This window comes from Psittacula echo (genome assembly GCF_963264785.1).
Source record: "Psittacula echo genome assembly, chromosome: 1".
In the NCBI taxonomy this organism is placed as follows: domain Eukaryota; kingdom Metazoa; phylum Chordata; class Aves; order Psittaciformes; family Psittacidae; genus Psittacula; species Psittacula echo.
The window spans coordinates 10,107,216-10,131,263 of NC_137735.1; the positions used below are offsets into that span (position 1 = coordinate 10,107,216).

Sequence of the window (24,048 nt, forward strand, 5' to 3'; positions counted from 1 at the left end):
TATTTTATAGGAGATGAGGTGATGTATCAGTCTATGATGACACTTTGTCGTGCACTGGCTCAGTATTTGTTGTTACTGTCAAAACTACCAGCTGGTCTCCGTGTTCCTCCTGACAAAGAGGATGATATCCTGAAATTCGCAGTGATGTCAGTAGAGGTAAGAAACTAGAGCATAATTAAGATGTCATGAAACATTGGGAGCTTGAACAACTTTGATTTACACTGGTCACCATTAAGTAACTTTTGATCTGGGCAACTTTCATGTCTTAAGTGTAGAAGTTTCTTCTAGTGCTAGTAAATCAGATGGACTTATGGGACAAGGGTAGCTGTTGACAAGAAGTTGATGTGACTGATGGGATGATCTTGGCATTTGGAAGAGTGGCCCTACACTGATCTGTGGGAGACTGAATAAACAGTGTATAATGCTCATCATTTTTTTTTTTTGATACTTAAAAGAAATTCTGTTCTCTCAGGAAAACAAATCAGTTCAACTTGCTAATAAAACTCTACATATTGTTGAGTAAAAAGCCACCAGCAGACACCTTTAGTTGTAAGTTTTTCTCTTATGACAATTTGCTATTAATGGGAAATTTTTATTTTTGCCCAGGCACTATCATGGCGTTTAATGCATGACCAGATTCCATTAAGTGTAGATCTTCAGGCTGCTCTGGATTGTTGCTGTCTGACATTACAACAGCTTAACCTCTGGAATTTGTTGGCTTCTGCAGCAAATGTGACGTATGCTTGCTCCTTAATTAATTGCATTAGATTTATCATAGAAGCAGGTGAGTACTATTTTAACAGCTATGAGAAAATTTTCTTAATAAATCATAAGTCATCATTGATGAAATTCCAGATGCCTGGAATATTGCTTCTGAGTCCTTTTTTAATTATTTTGTTGTCAGATTTATTTTTACTACTTTTAATTTCTCATTTAAAACTTTGTGTTTACTTTTGAACTTGGCAGATGCCTTGGAGATGTTAAATTCTTGACTCTTACGTGGCTTTGAGGAGAAAAAGGGAATATGAGAGATGTAATGGCTGTATCTTTTCAATATTTTTGTCTAATTTAGTTGCTGTTGAACCTGGCAATCAACTTCTTAGTCCTGAAAGAAAGAAGAATACTTCAAAAGGCTTAAGTGATGGTGAAGTTGATTCAAACGCACAGAGTAAGTAAATGGTGAATTTCACTTTTGCCTTAAACTTTTACTGTGGAAATACTTGTAGATGCTGCTTCTATTACTATTTTTTCAACAAGATTTCCTCTAAGACCTTATTTTTATTTGATGTTTATTAACTATAGGCTGACGTATTTTTAACAGGTACAGTTGTTTTTTTCTTAAAAGTTAAACATTACTGCTGATTTTTCTTGGGGGTGAGGGAGGTCTGCTGTCTGTGCAGCCATGCTGCACACTTTTTAATGTGTGATTATTTTTGTATAGGAAAGGAAATATTAACAGTCCTACTTCTGAAGAATGGCAGATTCATTATCTGCCCTTCTGCAGTATGGGAGTAGTATGTTGAGGTGAAGGTCAAGTGTAGTCCATGAGTATGGAATCCAGCTGTACTGGTGCAGTAAGATACCACATTCATCTACAGAAATTACCTGTGAAATTTAGCATACAGCTAGCTATGAGACTGTCATATCAAAAAAAAGATGAGTTTGGTCACTTTAAATTCTCACAAGTGCTCTGTTCAGTGCGGCCTGCTCTTGCTGGGGTTAGCGAGTCAGCTGCTTTGCTGGCAGATCTCAGGCACCAGTGATCTCCAGCACTGAGACTGTCAAACAAGCAAACTGTTGCTGTGAGGGTGGTAGCAATATACTGTTCAACTGGCTGGAATACTGTAGAATATTTCTTTGTATGCATTGTTATTGTGGTTTTGTCCTTTTTAGTCGACATACTGAAGTCATTAAGCATTTTCTGGTTTTCTGTATATTTTTTAATTATGTGTCTTTTGAAAGAATCATAAAACAGATTTCTTTTTCTCCCAACAAAGAAACCAAACACATTACTGCAGCTTGTGAAATGGTAGCTGAGATGGTGGAGTGTTTACAGACTGTCCTGGCACTGGGACACAAACGAAACAGCAGTATCCCAGCATTCCTTACTCCTGTCCTCAAGAACATCATCATCAGTTTAGCAAGGCTGCCTCTAGTGAACAGTTACACAAGAGTACCTCCTTTGGTATGTTCATTATGCTTTGTTTTCAGGAATTTAGAAGTTGTTCAATAACTTCTTGAAAAGCACACACAGTGCTGCATCTTAAGTTTTACATCAGTAGGACTTCAACCTTTAGTTAGTTTAATTGGCCAATTTGTCATCTTAAACTCTGAGTAACGAAACATTGTAAAGATATCATAGGAGTTCACTTTGGAAAGGAGTGTTGTCACTCCTTGCATTCTTATGTGAAGGAACATCCAGGTGGTAGTTTAAGAAAGGAAGAGCAAGCAGTGACCTTGGGCTAATATTTCCTTCTTCTCAGTGGGATTGCTTACCCTGGAAAGAGTGCAAAATCTACACTGCTACTTTCTTTATGCCACATGAATTGACAGATTCATTTTTTATCATGCAATGATGCAATGGTGCTGAAGTGTCTGAAGCAGTATCTGAACTCACTCAGATATTTGTATGTGGTGCGATACTATGGTGTGCCGTACCATGGTATGCCATGCAAGTACTTTTGGGTTATACAGTACTGTTCTTTCCTAACTCATCTTGGACAACATATTTCAACTTTTTCTTTTTGGTCAGTGTAACATGGATTCAAGAATATCTCATGATTACTTCTATACGTTGTTAGTACTGTGAAATGACCTTGTTTTGATAAACTTCAAAACCATGAACAGAATCATTTCTAGATGCTTATGAGGTTGAGCAAAAGGGGGTTTCCTGGTGTGTGCAAGGCCATTTCTTTGGCCTTTCTCTGTTTCTCTGCACTGTGTTTTTGGGGGATATTATAAAAATACTAATTTTCATGATTGGGACTTTATTGCCCCTTCTTGGATGTATCTGTGTGCTTTTTTTCAGGCATAAATAGTGTGTGAACTCTTTTCCCTGAATTATGTTTTCAGCATGAATTCTGCACAATCAAGGAGTCACCTGACACTTACGTTCCTGTCATACTTCAGCTTAGAATTTACTTGTTGCTGTATATTTCAGTTTAGAATTTACTCGCTTTCATATCCAAACTTGGACAATAGAACTGAATAATTGAGAGAAATATGCAATTAATTTAAGACCCAACAACACCCTAGGAAAACAGTATAAAATGTGTACTAGCTGTGTTAGACATTTAATCTTTCTCTGAGATGTTTTTTTACTTGGAGAATTACTTTATTTACTCATATCTCATCACTTCTAAATGGCACATATGTATTTATAGCTGTCATGTCAATAGTGTTTCTGCTTTAGATAAGTAGACTGAATTTCTGTTTCTTTAGGTCTGGAAATTAGGCTGGTCACCAAAGCCTGCAGGTGACTTTGGCACAGTTTTTCCTGAAATCCCAGTAGAATTTCTTCAGGAAAAAGAAATCTTTAAGGAGTTCATCTATCGCATTAATACACTTGGTATGTACAAATTGCATACAATTGGCTGTTACTGGGCATTTACCTGTGTTGTGAAGCTACTGAATAACAGAATCTGGTACTGTTTGTTTACTTTTGTTGCTTATGTGGAAGAGAAATAATATTTCAGAGCAGCTTAGTAATTGTGCTGCAGTAATTCTTACGTTCTGCTCAATGCAGAGCAAAAAGTCATAAATTATAAAGCCAAACCCTGTTCCAACTCGGGAAGATGATTTCAGCATGCTGTTTTACAGTATGGCCACTTGTTTTCTGGAGGGTACACTTGACAGTATGGTTGAGAATATTTTGCTTCCCCTCCTTTCCTTTATTCATGCATATTATTTAAACAGAATTTAATGCCACTCAGTATTTTAAATGAGATGCTGTTTCTTGAAAGCTGCTGGATATGTCAAGGTTTACTGAATGAGAGCCATAGGGCTTAAGAGTTCAATTCTTTGTCAGCAGACGAGACTGTAAAGGATAATGCATCAATTTTTCTATATGCTTATGGATTTTGTTGTTGTTAGTGGTTGTTTTGGGTTTTTTGCTTGCTTGATTAGTTTTTTGCCCCCTTCCCCTGTCCACAGGTTGACTGACTTGGGGTGCAGCACTGATTTCTGTTTGATCACTGTAATGCCCAAGATGACATTCTATTTTTGCTTCTTTAAGTATCATTTGTATAAACTGTAGGGTGTTCAGAAATTCTTTGCAGTCTTCTGTAGGTAAAAATCTGTGTGGAAAAACTATATGAGAAGTGCTTGAATTTTAACTGTCTAGTTTTTTAGGCAGTTCAGTCATTTTGCTTTTAGGGCATGAAGATTTCTTGGATTATTATGGAATTCTCCACAACTTTCTTTCCTGTGACATTAGCCCATATTCTGGATGATTTTGTGTTGTAAGAACCTGATAGTTCTCAGTGCTTTAAAAGTTGGACAAAATATTGAAATGTATGTAAGAAACAACCCCAACAGGACCACTTTAATAATGTGCAGAATCTGTCTATAAGGGTCGTCACTTTCTAAAATAGAACATAGAATCATAGAATAGTTAGGGTTGGAAAGGACCTTAAGATCATCCAGTTCCAACCCCCCCGCCATGGGCAGGGACACCTCACACTAAACCATGTCACCCAAGGCCTCATCCAACCTGGCCTTGAACACCACCAGGGATGGAGCATTCACAGCTTCCTTGGGCAACCCATTCCAGTGCCTCACCACCCTTACAGTAAAGAACTTCTTCCTTATATCCAATCTAAACTTTCCCGGTTTAAGTTTTAACCCATTACCACTTGTCCTATCACCACAGTCCCTAATGAAGAGTCCCTCCCCAGCATCCTTATAGGCCCCCTTCAGACACTGAAAGGCTGCTATGAGGTCTCCAGGCTGAACAGACCCAACTTTCTCAGCCTGTTTTCGTACGGGAGGTGGTCCAGTCCCCTCATCATCCTCATGGCCCTCCTCTGGACTTGTTCCAACAGTTCCATGTCCTTTTTATATTGTTAGTTTAAATTTAAACCGTAGCGATTGTAGAAAAATGAGTAATCCAATAGAAAATGGTGTGAAATTAAATCTGTGGAAATTACGTGCCAATTTTTTAATGCTATTCTATGCTTGTGTTTGTATTAAGACATAAATGGCTATCTCTGAGTGTTTCCATAGGATGGATCAGCCGTACTCAGTTTGAAGAGACTTGGGCTACTTTGCTTGGTGTGCTTGTAACTCAGCCTATAGTAATGGACCAAGAGGAGAACCAACAGGAGGTAATATCATTTTTACTTAAATTTTACTTAAAGTAAGAAAACTGTTTTTTTTAATAAACCTGTACAGTAGAAAAGTAGTGACTAAAATCAAGGAATTATTTCCGTTTTCTATTTCCCTGTCTTCATATCACTGTGAGTTCAGACACATCTGTCTTCTGGGTTAAAGCTTTTGTGTGTAACCAGTATGGAGAAATATTAGTCAAGCTGTTTCAACTTTATATTGGTATGTCACTCAACATGCACACAGTTCAAAGTTTGGTTTATTAGATGTTTGGCTTTAGGCACAATAGGAACTCCTTCTCTGAAAAGTTTCTGGTTCAGATCTGGTCTTATTTGATGCCTTGTTTCAACAGGGAGTTAATGCGTTGATGCAAAGAAAGAGACTAAACACTTTGAAGGAACAAAATGGACATCTCGAGTTTTTAATGCTGTTGGGATAAGAGAGGATGCATACAGAATGGCTGATGAGATGAGAGGATGTCTTGCTGCTACGGTTAAAGTGCTTTGTGTGCATTGCTTATGTCAGATTTCTGGATGGAAAGAAGTCTAGATGTCAGGCTTATTAATGATAATGTAGTGAAAAGTGGCAAACTGATATTCAGAGCTTTCAGGATTCTATTTACAGTTCAAATTACAGTAACTTCATTTTACAGGAAGATACGGAGAGGACCCAAATTAATGTTCTTGCAGTACAAGCCATAACTTCCTTGGTGTTGAGTGCAATGACAATACCTATTGCAGGCAATCCAGCAGTTAGCTGTTTGGAACAGCAGCCCCGCAACAAAGCTTTAAAAGCTCTGGACACAAGGTATTTTTTTTCTTGCTCTAAAATGCATAAAAACTATACTTGTGATTAATACATAATTATAATTGCTTAGTCTAGCTGTAGCAAAAATACGTATAGACTGTATTTTCTAAGTAAGAATGCATACAGATGGATCTGTTTGCATAGAATTTAAGTGGACTTAGCATCACAAACCTGTTGAGCTGAAAGACAGTATCTGAAAAAGACAGTATCTTGTACAGTGTGCAGAATGTATTTCTCAACATTTCTCTGTTTTAGCATTCCTGATAATGAATATAAGCATAGACACATAACGTTGTCAGGTAAACTAGTTAGACTTGCACAAAAAATGTTGAAGGGGAAATCTGCTTAAATTGTTTTCTGTTGGGCTTTCAGGTTTGGGAGGAAGCTAAGTGTAATCAGGGGAATTGTTGAACAAGAAATACAAGCAATGGTATCTAAGAGAGATAATATTGCTACACATCACTTATACCAAGCTTGGGACCCTGTTCCATCACTTTCTCCTGCTACTACAGGTAAGTGCTGGGGGTGGGGAGGGATGAGTGACTTTTTAGATTTAAAAACTAGAGAAGATATTCTCAGGAATTCATTTGAAATCCAGTTTGCAGGAATTGAAGCTATTTTCGTATCTACTTTTCTGTGCATGTTTTAAAAACTTGTCTTCTGTTTTGTTATAGGTGCTCTTATCAGCCATGAAAAACTCTTACTGCAGATCAATACTGAACGGGAAATAGGAGATATGGATTATAAACTGGGACAGGTTTGCTAAAACCTTAACTTTGAACTTTTTTTACATTTCTACCAGTTTGTAAAAATTAGAAGGCATTGCTTAACCTCAGATGTAAGCTAACAGCTCTCAGAGATGCAGGGAAGGTTATAGCTGGCTGAGAAGAGTCACCCAGTTGTCCTACCTCTCATGGAATTTTTGCTTGTGTGTCTGAGGCCTACTTGTGAGCCAGCTATTGAGTTATACTTCTCAACCTTGTGTGTTCAAGTGTAGTCTTAGCTTCTACTAGCTATTAGATTTTAATCTGCTACTGCATGCTTGCAGTAGTCCTTAGGAAATGAAAATCACTGGACTTAAAATAAGCAATGTTATTTTAAATCCAGTGTGGAGATGTAAGTTTCACTGGGTGATGTTAGTTGGAAAAGTGGCACTACATACAGTGAATTAGAAAAAACAGTCCTTATCCGGTTATTTATCTCCTTGAAAAATTAGTCTCGCATAAAGTTACACATTAGTTTTAAATGTAGTATTTGTTTTGCTATTTGAATAGTATGTATTAGTGGAAAAAAAACCCCTTAAATACTAAACTCTGGTGACATTTTTTGAGGAATCTTTTGCATAGGGAAGACCAAACAAACACTTGTCTGTCTCTAGGTGTCTGTATGTTCTTCTTGAGATTCTAAGTGGCTTGAACGTTCAGTATCTGCAGGTTTACAGACCTTGCGTGTTATTTACAAAATCTAATCTCTGTAACAATATTAGGCATTAGGCATCCTGCTTGAAAAATAAATAAATGTATATTTTTGCTGAACATGAAAAAGAATTCTATGTAAGGATGAATTTCTGTCTTAAAAAGAAGTCTTAAGCTTTGTAAGATAAGTAACTTTAGAGCGAAAAGTAATATCTGCATTGTAACATAGGAAGCACTGATCTTGTTCTGGAATCTTCACATAGATCATTTATGAAATGCCATCAGCAGGTCTTACTGTTCTGAAACCTTAATTTTATTTATCTTAATAACTTAACCACCAAGCAGTTTTCTTGTTTGTAGACAATTGTTTATCTAACCTGAGTCAAAAGACTTGACATCTTAGACTTGTCTGGTTTCAGAAGAAAGGTTATATTGCAATCAGATATGCTGAGTTATGGTTTGAGAAGAGTTAGGAATGTGTTTTTTATTGAACTGCAGTCATTGCAATTCTTTCTGAATTGTTTTCTTGCTTAATACGAATAGTAAAATATTATTCTTTGCTTTAGATCTTAGATCTGGTATGTTGGTGTAGGATGATGCATATACATTGTTAGTGCATGCTTACAGGTTAGCCAATGTTGCTTTCAGCGTCGCCTGTATCGCTGAGCTAAGCATATGGTGCTGCTATTTTTGCTGTGCCGTACAGTTGAAACTGGGTTAAATTAAAGCATTGATAAAAGTATAAATAAAAGAATAAGTGATGTGCAGTTCATGTAAATGTTGTTTGAGTCTGTGTTGCCTCTCATTTAAATATTTGGCTTCTAAGATATTTTTTTTTTTCTAATCTGTGAGGGTGTTTTGCTTCTTTTCTGTTTTTATTTTATTGTTTGTTTTGTTTTGTATTGCAAGGTCTCTATACACTCTATATGGTTAGGAAATAGTATCACTCCTTTGAGAGAAGAAGAGTGGGGTGAGGATGAAGAAGATGAAAATGACATACCTGTTCCTTCCTCACCACCAACTTCTCCTATTAATACCAGGTGTGTTATTTTTTCTTGTCTCTCCTTTGACTTACCAATAAGCTTTTATCTCTTCATGTTCACTGCAAGAAAGTGGGTTTATAAATCAGATAAATAACTGTATAAATTGGCAAATAACTGTACTATTTCAAATCAAGTATTTTACCAGTGCTTAAGAATAGCCATTTTAACATTTGCTTATTGTGCCTTGCAGGAAACACCGGGCTGGTGTTGATATACATTCTTGTTCTCAGTTCTTGCTTGAACTGTATAGTCAGTGGATATTGCCATCAAACCCTAGCAAGAGAACGCCTGTCATCTTGATTAGCGAAGTAGTACGATCAGTAAGTCTAAACTACTATTCAGAGTCACAACTGAGTACTTGTTACCAAATACTCAGAGCTAAGCAGCATTTGTAAAGCATGTTTTGATATATGGGAAAGACTGATTTTTCTTGTCAGTGCTATTATATGGGCAGTACACGTATAACTTGAGCAGTTGATCAGTGTAACATTATACTGATTTAAACCTGTATAAGCATTCTAGATTGCATATTCTGCTACTAGATTACAAACATTGCTACTTGATAGTTGGTATTTTACTTGACTAATTGCTGAAAGTAGGTTTCAGGATTTTGCTTATCCTATCTCTTTGTAAGAAAATGAAGATGAGACAACAATGTATCAGAGAATTAAGTTAATGAAGTGTAGAAGCAAAACTAAAGAACGCAGGTGTGGAATGTGTCTTGATAGCCATCATTCACTGTCATAAAAGAGCTACAATGAAACTCTCCTTGCAAGAGGGTGTTTTGGGGTGGTTTGGTATATTGTAAATGGTAGTGCACATTAATTTTCCAGAATTACTTAACCTAGTGGATTTGGTTTTGTAAACCTTTTGGAAAATAAAGACCTTCTGGAGGTAACTGTTACCTGAGGTGGATGGTGGAATTAGTTCTGGACAACTGTAGTTACTCCAGATGCTTGAGTTAATGTTTACACATTTCACAGATTGATCGGTTTCCTGACAATTAGAACAGAAAGACAACTTTTGGCTGTCTGCTAATGGGCTTTTTTGTGTTCAATTTTAATTTGTGTACAGCTTCTGGCAGTATCAGACTTATTTACGGAGAGGAATCAGTTTGAGATGATGTATACAACATTGACAGAATTGCGAAAGGTGCATCCATCGGAAGATGAGATTCTTGTACAGTATTTGATACCAGCCACTTGCAAAGCTGCTGCTGTTCTTGGAATGGTATGAAATTCTCATGGAAGTTGATTGCGAACTCTTGAGTGTCTGGGTTAGCTCATCTTTAGCTTCTGTTGCAAAATCTGATGTACTTGGTGAGAGTGGTTAGTGTCCAAGAAAATCCGTCAGCTGATCTGCATAGCTGTAAGAAGTAATAGGATGTGTGTTCTGGGCTTTCTGAGGTTGCAGACATGATCTCCAGTTGCCCCGTATCCAAACAGAAAGGTTGTTTGGTTTGGGGTTTTTGAGGTTTGAACTTAATTTAATGTGCTTTTTGGTTAATCTTATTCAGTTGAGTGTTACCTTTGCCTTAGACTTGTTTGTTACATTTCAGGCCAGGAATGAGGACTGTGGGGGAAAAAAAGACAGCTATTGCTGGATTTGTGCTACTGTAATCTCATGAGACAGCTATAAGGCCTCTCCTGAGCCTACTTTTCTCCAGGTTAAACAACTCCAGTTTCCCCAGACACTCTCATCACACTTGTGCTACAGACCCTTCGCCAGCACTGTTGCCCTTCTCTGGACCCGCTCCAGCACCAAAATGTCTCTCTTTTAGTGAGCGGCCCAGAACTGAACGCAGGATTCAAGTTGTGACCTCACCAGTGCCCAGTACAGGTGGATGATCACTGCTGCCCTGCTGGCCACACCATTGCTGATGCAGGCCAGGATGCTGTTGACCTTCTTGGCTGCCTGGGCACAAGCTGGCTCATGTTCAGCTCCATCAGTCAGCACCCCCAGGTCCTTTTCTGCTGAGTAGCTTTCCAGCCACTCTTCCCTAAGCCTGTAGCACTGCATGAAGTTGCTGTGGCCCAAATGCAGGACCCATCACTTTGCTTTATTGAACCTCATACAGTGGGACTCAGACCATTGATCAAACCTGTATAGATCCCTCTGTATAGCCTTCCTACCCTAAAGCAGATCTACACTCTGCTCAACCTGATGTCTGCAAAACTTACTGAGGGTGCACTCGATCCCCTCATCCAGATTATTGGAGTGGTGGAGAGAAAGATGTGTAGGTCTGAGTGCCAGTGGTCTTGGAGGACAACTAAAGGAAAACTGTATTTTGTGTTTAGTGTATGGTAAAGTATTCTTTTGGACACAGACTGTAGGCATCTACTGGTCAGTTTCAGACAGAAGCATCCTTTATGGTTAGCTGAAAGACCTGATTATATTATAACATTTGATTAAAAGTACTTTGAGCCAGGCTCTGGTTCATCCCATGTTTTCTGCTCTTTAATTTGTTCCAAGCATTTGTAAATGAGACAAACTACCAGTATTGAACCAGTGTTGAATTTTAATGAACACACTCATTGGTTGTATTAGGATAAAGCTGTGGCTGAGCCAGTAAGTCGACTGCTGGAATCAACCCTAAGAAGCACCCATATGCCAAGTCGGATTGGAGCTCTGCATGGAATTCTTTATATCCTTGAATGTGACTTGCTTGATGAGACAGCAAAGCAACTCATCCCAATTATTAGCGAGTATCTGCTCTCCAACTTGAAAGGAGTAGCACAGTAAGACTCTTCCCCCTTTCCCTCCGTATCCCCAACTGTTGCATGCTTATGTGCGAACAAAAGGGCTCTTTATGGTTTATGGTTGTCACTACACTTGAGAACAGACTGTTGTATCAAGCAGGTTTTGGCACTTCCATTGAAAATATCAGCCAATTTTATGTTTGATTTATAGAAGTGAAAGGATATTTAAGGGTGAGAAAACAGAGACTTTTTTTCTCTTTGGTGGATTGTGTTCCTTATACCTTATTTTCCTGTCAAAAGGCATACTCTTGGAATAAGACTTTCAGGATCAGTTATAAAGCTTATTCCTCCTGAACAAATCAGACAGTGATAGCATATAATTATATTGCTGAAAAATCTCTTGTATTGCACTGGATTTCCATGATAGCCAGTGCTGCTTTATGGCACCTTGGTTATACTTTGTGGGATTTTAAAAATTACATAGATTTCATGTGAAAAATACTTAGTGTCTCTAAGAATTGCTTATGACCTAGACAACTTTGATGTAAGTGACCACTTACGTTTTTGCTTACTTACAGTTGTGTGAATATCCATAACCAACAGCACATCTTGGTAATGTGTGCAGCTGCTTTCTATTTGATTGAGAATTACCCACTTGATGTGGGGCCTGAATTCTCTGCAGGAATTATACAGGTATGTTGTGATGTCTCCAGTCACAGGTCATCATGTAACTTGGGATCACCACATCGCTATCTTTAACACTTAACTTGATTATTGTGGTGTTAGGTATGCTTTTGGATTTTGTTTCATCAGGTTTTTCTTAATACCTGGTGCAGTTCTATACTAGCTGCAGTGATATGGTGCTAGAAGATGACTTGAATAGACCTCACAAACAGGGAGTTGTCTTTTTCCTTTATTTCAGATGTGTGGAGTCATGGTGTCTGGAAGTGATGAATTAACACCATCCATTATTTATCACTGTGTCCTGAGAGGATTAGAGCGACTCCTTCTTTCAGAGCAACTTTCTAGGCTGGATAGCGAATCACTAGTTAAACTGAGCGTTGACAGAGTGAATGTGCAGAGCCCCCACAGAGCGATGGCTGCACTTGGATTAATGCTGACCTGCATGTACACAGGTATTTGCTTTCCTTATACTGTTCACGTGCTGAGTGACTAACTTACTAACAGTGCTCATTTTCTGCATTTATTTTTATTACCAAGGATAAAAAGGTCTTATTTTAGCATTCGCAATAAACTTGTAACAAATTATTTTGGTTTAGGAAAGGAAAAAATCAGCCCCAGTCGTGCCACAGATGCAAATCCTGCTGCTCCTGACAGTGAATCTGTGATCGTAGCTATGGAACGAGTATCTGTCCTTTTTGATAGGTAAGAGGATAAAACGTGTGTAATCGAGGACCAGGAGAAAAATGATTGTTTGGCACAGTGTGGTCACTTCTCTATTTGACAGTTCTAATATTTAATTAATTATGTTTGTCTGCTTACCACTGCTTAAAATTGATACTTCTTTCTGGTATACAGAGTATATGTAACACTGATGGAATTGCTGAAGGCAGCACAAATGTACAGGAATGTAAATGGAAAACAGACATGTCCTAACTGATACTGTGTGTTGCACAAAACATAATAGTTTATAAATGTATTTCCAGCTCCCTTCAGGTCAAACTCTGAAGTGCTTTTCAGGATGTCTTCTGCATAATCAAAGATATAAATCCGGTTTATGGGAAATAATCTTTCAAACCACCCTAAGAGTTTAAAATCTTCTTCCCCTTCCCCCACCCAAGTGTTGCTCTTTCCAACGCTGCTAAGTAATTGCAGAGCAGGGGTACAGTGAAACTTCTGTATTCACATGGAACTCATTTAATGGAAACATTTCAAACTTCTTGTTTTGATCTGACAATCTCAAGCTGCCTTAAGTAAGCATAGCATGTTACATTTTGCATAGTAGTTTGTGGGATAATGGTTTACATTTTTTAAAGTGTTCAGTGGTTTTTCCATAAAACTGGATGAGGATTTAACTTCAGCACTAACTGAGAACAGAACTAGAGCAGTGCTTGAGTGCTTCTGAAAATATTGCTCGTAAGAGTTAGCAAAACAAATGTGAATACTACAAGCAGAAGATAACTTTTGCAGGGAATAATCACATAGTTGCTCTTGACATGTGAACAGAATGCAGCCTTTATTAGGAAGATTTTCCAGTCAGTGTTACTTAAGTAAAGTTGTCTTTGAGTATCTTTTCCCCTCCTTACAGTGGAGTGCAACTTGCTTTTCCTGTTTGATACATTGGTTATCCTGGTCTTGAATAAAATATGCAAAGGTTTATGATTGGAAATGAGTGTTCGGCTTATAAATGGTCTTTTCTCTGATAACTAGGAGTAGTGATCTCCCTGTCTTTTTTTGATATTTTTTTCAGCATTCCTACTTTTAAATCTTGTCTCTGATGCTTCAAAAAATGCTGAGTATTTTAAAAAAGGAGAGGATGGCAGGGTGTGATATAATACCTGTAGATTATGTGTGACATAATACCTTTGGGTAGACTGTTAGAGTAGAATTACATGAAAACTTGGATTCCTCAATATTGAAGACTTTTTCACCTGTCTACAGATATAAGTAAAATGTTCTTTCTGTTGCCAGTTAAACTGGAAAAGAATGAGTTTTTCTGGAATTCAGTCACAAAATATGTTCTTTTTTCTGTTATTTTTCAGGATCAGGAAGGGATTTCCTTTTGAAGCTAGAGTGGTGGCTCGGATCCTTCCACAGTTCCTTGATGACTTTTTCCCACCACAAGATGTAATGAATAAAGTTATTGGAGAATTTCTATCAAATCAGCAGCCTTACCCTCAATTCATGGCAACAGTAGTTTATAAGGTAGTGTTTATATATTTTTTTTTTTTTTTTACTTAAATGTTTCAGAAGATTTCTATATAACTGAGAGCTCAATTGTAGCGGTAAATACTGATTTTGTTATAGCTAAGAAACCAGTTGCAGTGGTTGAGCTTTGGCCTCCAGCCAACATGGAAGGCTAGAATCTCTGTGTCACCTGGAAGACAAAGTGTTCGGAGCAATACAGTTAAATCACTGATCATGGGAAGATAGAGATAAAATTAATAGTTATGATCCTGGTGCTCAGACTCTTTAAATCTCGAAGAGCCAGCCCAGGTCTTCTGGCCTTGTGAACTCTACAGCCAAGCCCCTGTGGACTCAATTGGGCTTCTAGGTATTTTGCTCTTCAGCACTTACTGGACTCGTGCATCACTTGAAGAGTGCATGTGCACACCACACTGGATCTGTAAAAATGGAGATGCCAGATAACTCTTGCATTTCTGTATGCTTACTTCAGTTTGGCACAGATGTCATGAGTCCAGTTGCATTCTGGCTGACTCTTTTGCAGAATCTCTTTGTCTAGTCATTGTGTTCATTCTTTAGACTCAGAGTTGTCTTCAGGAATCCAGTTTATGAATCTCAGAGCTTTGTAGCTGGAAAGAACAGTTATAAGAGAAATGTCCATCTACCGTGTCTTTATTCCTGTGTAAAATATTTTTGCAGGTATTCCAGACACTACATAGCACTGGACAGTCCTCAATGGTCCGTGACTGGGTGATGCTGTCTCTCTCTAATTTCACACAAAGAACACCTGTGGCAATGGCAATGTGGAGTCTTTCCTGTTTTTTTGTCAGTGCTTCCACCAGTCAATGGATTTCAGCAATGTATCCTAAAAAGACTGTGAATGTGTGCAATATCTGGGCTAATACTGTTATTCTGTAAAGCACATTGATAGACTCGAACGGTAACAGTACAAGTTTGACATACACAAAAAGGCAGATTTACTGTGCTTTTTAGTGGTGTACAGCACTGTGCTCTTGGTGCCTCAGATTTGAGGGGGAATGTCACTTTGTGCCATTGGTGCCTCAAGTTTGAGAGAGGGGAAGACAAGCTCTAAACAGATTATGAGAATGAAGTTACCTAAAATTGTTTCAAGATCTGTTCCTTGTGACTATGTAAGATGATTGGAAAAGTTCTTACTTTGAAGAAAGCTTTGCAGTGACCTCTAAAAGCTTTGTTCTATATTCCCACTGCAACATAAAAAATATTAAAGAAAAAAAGAGCAAAGAACAAACTCAAATTAAGATTATTCCCTACATGCAAAGTAGTTTGCAAGTATCCCCTGGGAGGTGCACTGCAGTAATAGTGAGCTTTGGCAATGGAATGACATCAGCCAAGTAGGTTGGAACAGCCAAAAGCCATAGGTGGTATCAGTGTTGGGCTTATTTAAAACCAAACAAACCCCCAAACAAGCAGAAAAGTAACTTGCATTTCATGACCAGGCAAAAAAAGTGGCCATATGTCTTATTTGAAACTTCCTAATGACAATCTCAGCAGTGCTCTTTGGCTGTCAGCAGTTGTGACTGTGGTGCTAATGCACTCTGCTCCAATGGATAAAGAAAACTATTGCTAGATTAAAATGAATTTCTGGTGACAAGAAATTGCATGAAATTAATGAAGTAATAAGATTTCTGTAGTAGCAGTTTAATTGCTGTGTGACAGTATTTTGCACTTCAATATTGTTTGTGAATTCAAAAATATTGAAGAGTGTTAAAACTATCATATGAAAAGGTAAGCAACTTCTGTCATATTATATGACCTTAACTTACATTTCAGTCTTCCACATATTATCAGCAGAATGGGAAAATCAGAGCAAGTAGATGTTAACATCTTCTGTTTGGTGGCCATAGACTTCTACCGACATCAGATAGATGAAGAATTAGATCGGAGAGCCTTTCAGTCGGTGTTTGAGGTGGTTGCATCTCCAGGAAGCCCATATCATCGCTTACTAACTTGTTTGCAAAATGTCCACAAGGTCACAGCATGTTGAACACCCTGATGTGTAATGGAACTGCATGTCTAGTGTTGGAATCTGATGTGAATTACAGGGAATGCAAGATCAAGAAAGTATCTGGGGTTGCATTTGTGATAAACATGGACCTGTCAGTTTTACTTCCAGAATGCATGGACAAGTGCTCTGCAGCACGGGAAATCACCTGAAAAGTCTAGTATAGTTCTTGTTGTTGTTGACACCAGAGACCTGTGAGTGGAAAGAAACATGTCAATGTTTTTCAAGAGGTGTTTGGGATTACCCTGAGACACACTTACTGACTGTAAAATACAAGCAAGTACTACATGCAAGGTAACTGGTATTACTCTTCCTCCTAATGTTCAGCTGAAGCCACTGAGGTACAGCCGGTAAGAAACTGACACCAAGACTGTTATTGCAAGCTGCAGTCATTAGAAAACTTCATAGTTTTACGTACCTGCATATACTGTTGTGTAGTACAGAATAGAAATTGTTTCCTAATGTCTCTCCCAAACAAGGAAAAGAGAAAACGGTTTTCATGATTTACACTTCCAGCATGTAATTCTTCTCTCGGGACTTTCTGATATCCTGTGGTGTATGTGTTGGTGATATCAGAGATAGAGTGCACATACGTGACCACACTTTTTGCTTTTTTCTTCTCAGGATTTAAAATTCGAGTACAGTATATCAGTCAGAGAAATTTTAACTTAAATATTTCTATATCATGTACAGTATGTAAAATTGTAAGATGTGTGGTGCATGAGCTGTGCTGTAATTTGAGATGAACAGAAGCCATGCTACTGAATGTCTTGACATCTCTATTGTCCTCATTATTTTTTTTTTTTCCTTGTGCTTGCATTTGTGATCCTTTTGGAAGTCCATCTTAATGTACAGATTCCATCTTGTTTTGCATCTCACTTTTTCTTAAAAGTGCTTTAAAACTGGAATATGTTGATTAATTTATCTTGAGAGACTCTACTAAGGAGGCATTCTTGTGATCCACTTTATGGTAGCTTCTTTTGAATTCCTTTATTTTGAGACATAATGGTAAGAGAAGAGGACTAGTTACTCTGGATCAGCCTTTTGTATGCTTAAGAAACTGCTCTTATGTACTGCACAGCATTTTAAGAGACAAAATGGTGCAAGCTCCCCAGTAGTCAGTAACCATTTGACCTTTCCTAACTGAGTCCATGAAGTCACCCAGATCCAGACCACTTCCACATAAACACATTTGTGCTAGCAGTTAAGAATCAGAAGGCTGCTGTGTCTACTTTGGGACTGGCTAAGGTGTTAGATTACACAACCTCTTTTATTACCTGTTGTATACACAATGCTTTAGACATAAACACAGTACAAATAGTCGTGAATTCAGGACACTACACAGGGCCAGATTTAGCTTTTACTCACCACCCAGGGAACCCCATTGATTCCTAAGCATTATATGGGGAAATCTAGCAGAGGATTTGTCTTTAGTTGTATTTGTTATGATTTTTTAATTACAGAGAAATGACACCTTGGTTCTCAGTCACATCCTTGTATTTAACCTCTTCATTTTCTTATCACACCTTTTGGTGACACTTGGAAAAATTGAGATAGTGTTGTCAGGAGGAGCATGTACTGTATGTATTTCTGTATATAATGTATATGTTGAAATTATACACATGTGACAACATTTAATGTATACAAATGTGTATATTTGTATTTATTAAACCCATGTATTTAAACTATAATTCCAATATAGACCAAAAATTGTTGCTTCTGCCCATAAATTAATTACAAAGGAATTGTCTGCTGTTATCACTTCCTTTTAGAAACTGATAGAGGAAGCTGATATCTTGGGCAGTAGAAACAACTGTAGAAGTTGCTATATTTTGCTCTTTACAGATCTTACTATCTCTAGAGCAATTATTTCTGCCCGTAGTTGGGTTAGTTTTCTTTCTTGGGCCACAGCACTGTGGTGATTTTTAAAAGAAACTGAACGAGAGTTCAGAAAAAGGTTTAATAATAGACACTGTTTGAAAGCTTTTTGAGTTATATTGGAAGTTATCTGAATTCTGATAAGAGACTAATTCCAGGCAGTGAGATATAATGCCCTGTGTTTTCATTAAGGGTAGTATAGATCACTCTTCCCTTTTGTAACCACCGATAATCGTTTTGTACTGTAAACCCACACACCAGTCAGTTTTTGTACGATATATAGTTTAAGTGAAGATATTTTTGTAAGCTATTTTCCAAAATTTAAAATAGATTTTAATATATTTTTTAAGCATCGTTAGTCATATCCTCACCATATAACAATATATATTGTGTTACAAACTGTTAAATTCTCCATCATTTTAAGCTCCTCATGATTAACACAGAATAGCTTGTTACTTTACCTTGGGATAACGGGAGCTAGACCCTTCATAATACTTTCCAAATCAATTTTGGACTTGCCATAGAATCTTTCCAACCAGTGAAGGAATATATTGAATTAAACAGTCAACGTGGCTGGACAAAAACCATCAGATGTAACAGACCCCCTTTTCCTCAAATGCCTGTTGCTGGCCTTCAAGCAAATACTTGCATTACCCATTTCAAGTCAAGCTTTAAAGCTGATGCAGTCAGTTCTAATCTCACACAGATACACTGGTAGTAAAAACTCCATCTGCTTAAACCTCTCTTGGAGATTTGTCATAGTATACCTCCAGAAATGTGTCCTTAGTGTCTGAAGAAGGGCACCTCCTCTTAGGATATTCTCAGTGACCTAAAGGAATGTAACTTAAAGGTCTTCCTAGTGTGGAAACACACACATAGTGCTTAAAATCTGACAGTTCACCTGCAGCACACTTTGCTGTCTACTTTCTAGACACACTTTCCCCACTCTCACTTCTCTTGCATTGAAATACTATTTAAAATCACTCCTGCTTCTAGTGACAAGAGCCAAGAGGTACGTGATGGGCACAGTAACAGCAAAAGAGTGGCCACTAAGAAGTAAGCTGATTCTGAAAATCAAGCTGTTTTTTTTCATTGAGAACAGCATAGAAATTTGTTTGGGCTTAAGGCTTACATCTGGTATCCTGGCTAACCAAAGCAAACAGTTTCTTTAATGTGCTTTGTAGTGGAACTGGCTTCTTTACCACCTTTCAAGGTTAGAGGTATGGCATGATTGAGAGCATACGTAAGACAGATTGATGTTTAACACTTCGTTTACGAGTCAGTTGTCAGCCTACTTTACCAAATCCATAACTTGGCCCTCCTTCAAGAACACTGTATGCTAGCCAATGTTTTATAAATAGTTTTTGGGCCAGCTATTTACTGGCCTATGAAATAGTTTGATTGCAGTTCATTTCAGCATGCTGCCTCCCTTGCAGTGAGTGCAGGAGTGAGAAGTTGGAAACTACAGCTCGTTGTAAACCAGTTCTTATTTGCAGGATTCAAAGTATGTTCTTTACTATTTATGCTCTTTGCCAGTTGAAACTGAATGTGAGTTTATGTAAATCTTCACTAAAGTGTATACTCAGATGTCATTTCTTGCCTAAAGCATCCATGTGATTGTGTATTACTTTTTACTTTGGTAAGAGCTCCTTCTCAACACCATGATGTTGCTTGTTTCTTAACCACCAGCAGCATTCCTAAAGCACTGAGTAATGAATGAACAGATTTACATCAAAAGAAGTGGGGAACAAGTGGAACCTTTTGGGATAAAAGTAATTTGTTTGATATTTAGTAGACTTGCCTTAAGAGCATTCTGTCTCACCATTCTCCTTTTTAAATGGCTGTTAACTTCATATAGCAGATAAGGAGGTTGTGTCAAAAACACTGCAAAGACAGTTCTCCAAGAGCAGCAGACCTGGTTTGTCTTAAGATTTTGTGGAGCTGTCACAGCTAAGCATTTCTGCTTCCTAAATAAAATAAGTTTTAGGGTGTAATGAGCAATAAACATAGCAATAAGCAGTTTAATGAAATTTGGTCATTCAGGATCTTACCAGTGGTTGAACGGGATGGGGTGGGAGTAAAAGGGGAAAAAAATATTCGAGTACATTCATTGCATAAAACAAACTTTTTCCATGTACGATCCCAAGTAAACTTTCTGCAAAAGGTAGAAATCAACCAAGTGACAATGGTAGGTGCTTTGCTCTTTTACTTTTAAAACAGTTTTGGTTATAAGGATGGATACACTTGATGAAAGTTACAAGAGAGTAAAGTACTTTGATAGTTTCTAGGTAGTTGAATTGTTTTAAAGTGAAAGCAAGCTGCAGTAAGAACTAGAGTAAGCAATGTAGCAAACCTTTCGGGAAGTCCACTATGCTAATTTTACCTAATACTGAGATTTCAGGTGAAGTCTTTGTGCATGTTACCTTCAAGTATCCATTGAAAATCTTGAGAATCCCACACTCATACCCAGGAGAGCTTCTATGTCAAGTTTAAGCTGTATTCAAGTTAACTGGGTATAAATGCTGCAGAGCATTTGTGAAGCATGCGCTGCTTTTCGTCACGTGCATTTTGTGTGAGCTTATCATTCCCATCAGTCTGTGTATGCATACCATCAAGTTGGATCAACCTGACAAGGGAAAGGTAACGCACCCTGTGGTGGTCTCTTGTATAGTTTGAGGGCAATGATGAGCAAAAGCTTGGAGCCCCAACCCAAAAGCAATTGTACTGAAAGGAAAAAGGAAAGCGTATAATTTTAGATGTATAAGTTTAAAAAAGAAAAAATGCTGAAAATACTGCACATTGAAACTAAAAGAGAAAATAAAATATAACTATTACTGTAAGTGATTTTCTTCTGGTTATTTCTAAAAGGTCTCAATGCATTCTTACTATAGTTTTTCACCCAGTGTCTGTTGTGTTCAGCTGTATGCAAGAATACTCTTAACTCTGCAAAGGTAGGTGTGCTCCACAATCACAGTGCTGTTTGCAATTAGCAAAGAAGTACCACAGTTTAGCTTTTAATTGTAGCTTATAGTCATGCTTGCCAAAGCTTCTGTGGCATTTAAATGAGATCAGAAAAGGCAAAATCTAAGTGTACAGCTGTATTTGTGAGTGCGGGTGTATTTATCTGCAGCAGTCCTGGGGGGGGGATACTGTTACACGGGAGAAGCAGTGGTGTAACTTGCCTAAGCTTGGTTTCCCAGCTGTTAGCCTCACATCTTAAAAGACATTTCTGGGTGGTCCTGCTGCTGCACACTGGAGGATCTCTTGCAGCACTCAACTGCTCAGAGACGTCTTGTTTTGATTAACTTTGCGGCACTCGGCTGTTCGCTGGAAGTGCTGGCATAAACTTTAAAGCAGTAGCTCGATGCACAAAGCACGTGCTGGTTTCCTTCTCAGTCACAGTAACTTTTGTACATCTTGTTTTTCCTTGTCAGCATTAGTGGTGAATGGGCAGCCACTCTTGTCACCTCTTAGCTTAGCCGCAGAGCTGAGGGATGGAGCTGTACTGTGGTCAGTTCCTTTGTCTTCAGAGTTCAAGGCTTGTTTGAATCACAGTCGTCATCTTTGTCACTCAGAGAAGAATACCCATTTAGTTTTTAGACAGGTTATCCCTAAAGATGAATTGCCAGGCACAAGGACATGAAGCACTGCACTTAGACTATACTTTCTAACCTTAACTCTTCTACTTTCCCGCTGCCTCTCCTGTCCCATGTAGGTATTGTTTTGTTTCTTCCTTCTAGTCAGTGCAGCTGTATTGCAGCCATCATTTTGGAATTGGCTTGGATCCACCCTGGTTACAGGACAAAAAGCTTTAATTGCTTGTAGAATTATACAGTTAATTATACTGTAAGTTTTGCATAACTGAAGAGATGAAAAGATTTGTAACTTGTAGGATTGCTGAAAAGTTAGAAGTAGGAACATGAAAGAGTTTATACAGTCTATAGAACGATATCTTATGAGCCAAACCTCTCCTGCTCTTCTATTGCAGCCATAATTCTGCCTTAATTTTGTTTCTGTTCTTTCCCATACATCCAAGCATGGCAGAGTAATCCTCACCCCAGGTGCTGTTTTCATACCCTTCAGACTGCAGATGTCATGGGCAGATTCTGATTTGAGTGCAGCCTGATGGTTTCACCTAATTATTTACATTTTGGAGTTCTTTCAGCCTGGCTGCAGTGTTTGAGCTCCAAGTAAAATGCATCCCTGAGGGTTGGGTTTGACTGTGCCCCAGGTGCCTACAGAGTTGTGAGCCAGGTTAAGCCAGACCATTTAAATAGTATGTTTTTGCTAATCTAGCTCATCTTGAATTACATGCACTGTCAAACTTCACGTTGGTGTTCCCCAAATGTCCTGGCCCCAAGTGAGAATCTTAAATACATCTTTTCTACGTTTGTCTCCCCTTGAGAAAGCGGCACTAAGTGTGTTTTCATCCTTGTCTTGCTGTTAAATGGCTCTAGGATTGAAGTCATCCAATGGAAATGCAAGTGTAAAACTTGCAAACTTAACTTTTCTTGATAAGCCTTGTTAAAGTTGACATTTCAGATACCATCTTTGGCATCTAACATCTGTGAAAATAAGACAATCTTGAACTTTTGTTTCAGGCAAGTTTGGGCAGATATTCTTTTAATTATACTTTGTTTATCCTCATTTTTCTTTGCCTTTGTACCTGCTTCAAACTAACACAGTTTTAAATGATCACTGATACTGGAGAGCCAGGAGGTATTTTTAAATGCTTTTGAGGTGTCTTATCCTTACATATCTTAGTAATGTGGATTAAGCTTATTCCTTCTTTCCTCTGTCCTGACCAGTAGAATCAATATTCTAACTGGGTAATGCTTTAAAATCAACGTTGTATGTCATCAATAGATTGGTATGTGAGTAAGTAGCGGAAGAATAGACTTCAGTGATCCAGAGTACCTGGAGTTTATGAATGAACTGTGGGTTCTGAAGAAATTAATCTTAAGAAGGGAACTGAATAAATCTGCAGCTTTTTAAGATTTACTGTAACAATCTAATTGTACTGATGTTGATCTTCACCAATACCAAAATCAAATGTTTTCACAAATGACATTTCTATCTGTACTTGTGCTTCCTTACTGCTTTTGTGGTGCTGTGTTCACTTAAGTAACGTATTTATATCACAGTATCACAGTATCACAGTATGTTAGAGATTGGAAGGGACCTCAAAAGATCATCTAGTCCAATCCCCCTGCCAGAGCAGGAACACCTAGATAAGGTTACACAGGAATGTGTCCAGGCGGGTTTTGAATGTCTCCAGAGAAGGAGACTCCACAACCCCCCTGGGCAGCCTGTTCCAGTGTTCTGTCACCCTCACTGAGAAGAAGTTTCTTCTCAAGTTTAAGTGGAACCTCTTGTGTTCCAGTTTGTACCCATTACCCCTTGTCTTATCATTGTTAGCCATTGAGAAGAGCCTGGCTCCATCCTCATGACACTCCCCCTTTATATATTTATATACACTAATAAGGTCCCCCCGCAGTCTCCTCTTCTCCAAACTATAGAGACCCAGCTCCCTCAGCCTTTCCTCATAAGGGAGATGCTCCACTCCCTTAATCATCTTTGTCGCCCTGCGCTGGACTCTCTCCAGCAGTTCCCTGTCCTTCTTGAACTGAGGGGCCCAGAACTGGACACAATATTCCAGATGCGGTCTCACCAGGGCCGAGTAGAGGGGAAGGAGGACCTCTCTCGACCTACTGACCACCCCCCTTCTAATACACCCCAGGATGCCATTGGCCTTCTTGGCCACAAGGGCACAGTGTTGGCTCATGGTCATCCTGCCATCCACTAGGACCCCCAGGTCCCTCTCCCCTACACTGCTCTCTAACAGGTCGTTCCCCAACCTATACTGGAACCTGGGGTTGTTCCTGCCCAGATGCAGGACTCTGCACTTTCCCTTGTTATATTTCATCAAGTTTCTCCCTGCCCAACTCTCCAGCCTGTCCAGGTCTCGCTGG

General features: G+C 38.4%; 1 protein-coding gene across 4 annotated transcripts in view; it reads left to right on the top strand.

Annotated features, from left to right (window-relative positions):
* HTT (huntingtin) overlaps positions 1–21,386 on the top strand; it is an 83,720-nt gene extending 62,334 nt beyond the window's left edge. For 3 of the 4 annotated variants that reach the window (XM_080611955.1, XM_080611956.1, XM_080611957.1), the window contains 19 exons: positions 11–156; positions 607–784; positions 1,073–1,168; positions 1,998–2,185; positions 3,442–3,568; positions 5,224–5,324; positions 5,978–6,132; positions 6,505–6,644; positions 6,807–6,889; positions 8,457–8,587; positions 8,781–8,910; positions 9,665–9,820; positions 11,138–11,328; positions 11,868–11,982; positions 12,212–12,425; positions 12,570–12,675; positions 14,013–14,175; positions 14,854–15,014; positions 15,967–21,386. In XM_080611955.1, the coding sequence (XP_080468081.1) occupies positions 11–156; positions 607–784; positions 1,073–1,168; positions 1,998–2,185; positions 3,442–3,568; positions 5,224–5,324; positions 5,978–6,132; positions 6,505–6,644; positions 6,807–6,889; positions 8,457–8,587; positions 8,781–8,910; positions 9,665–9,820; positions 11,138–11,328; positions 11,868–11,982; positions 12,212–12,425; positions 12,570–12,675; positions 14,013–14,175; positions 14,854–15,014; positions 15,967–16,180 (2,795 nt within the window). In that variant the 3' untranslated portion in view covers positions 16,181–21,386. Of the gene's footprint in view, positions 1–10; positions 157–606; positions 785–1,072; positions 1,169–1,997; positions 2,186–3,441; positions 3,569–5,223; positions 5,325–5,977; positions 6,133–6,504; positions 6,645–6,806; positions 6,890–8,456; positions 8,588–8,780; positions 8,911–9,664; positions 9,821–11,137; positions 11,329–11,867; positions 11,983–12,211; positions 12,426–12,569; positions 12,676–14,012; positions 14,176–14,853; positions 15,015–15,966 lie in introns of those variants that run through there. The other variant, XR_013956321.1, reaches the window with a different exon arrangement.
* Positions 21,387–24,048: the final 2,662 nt, after the last annotated feature.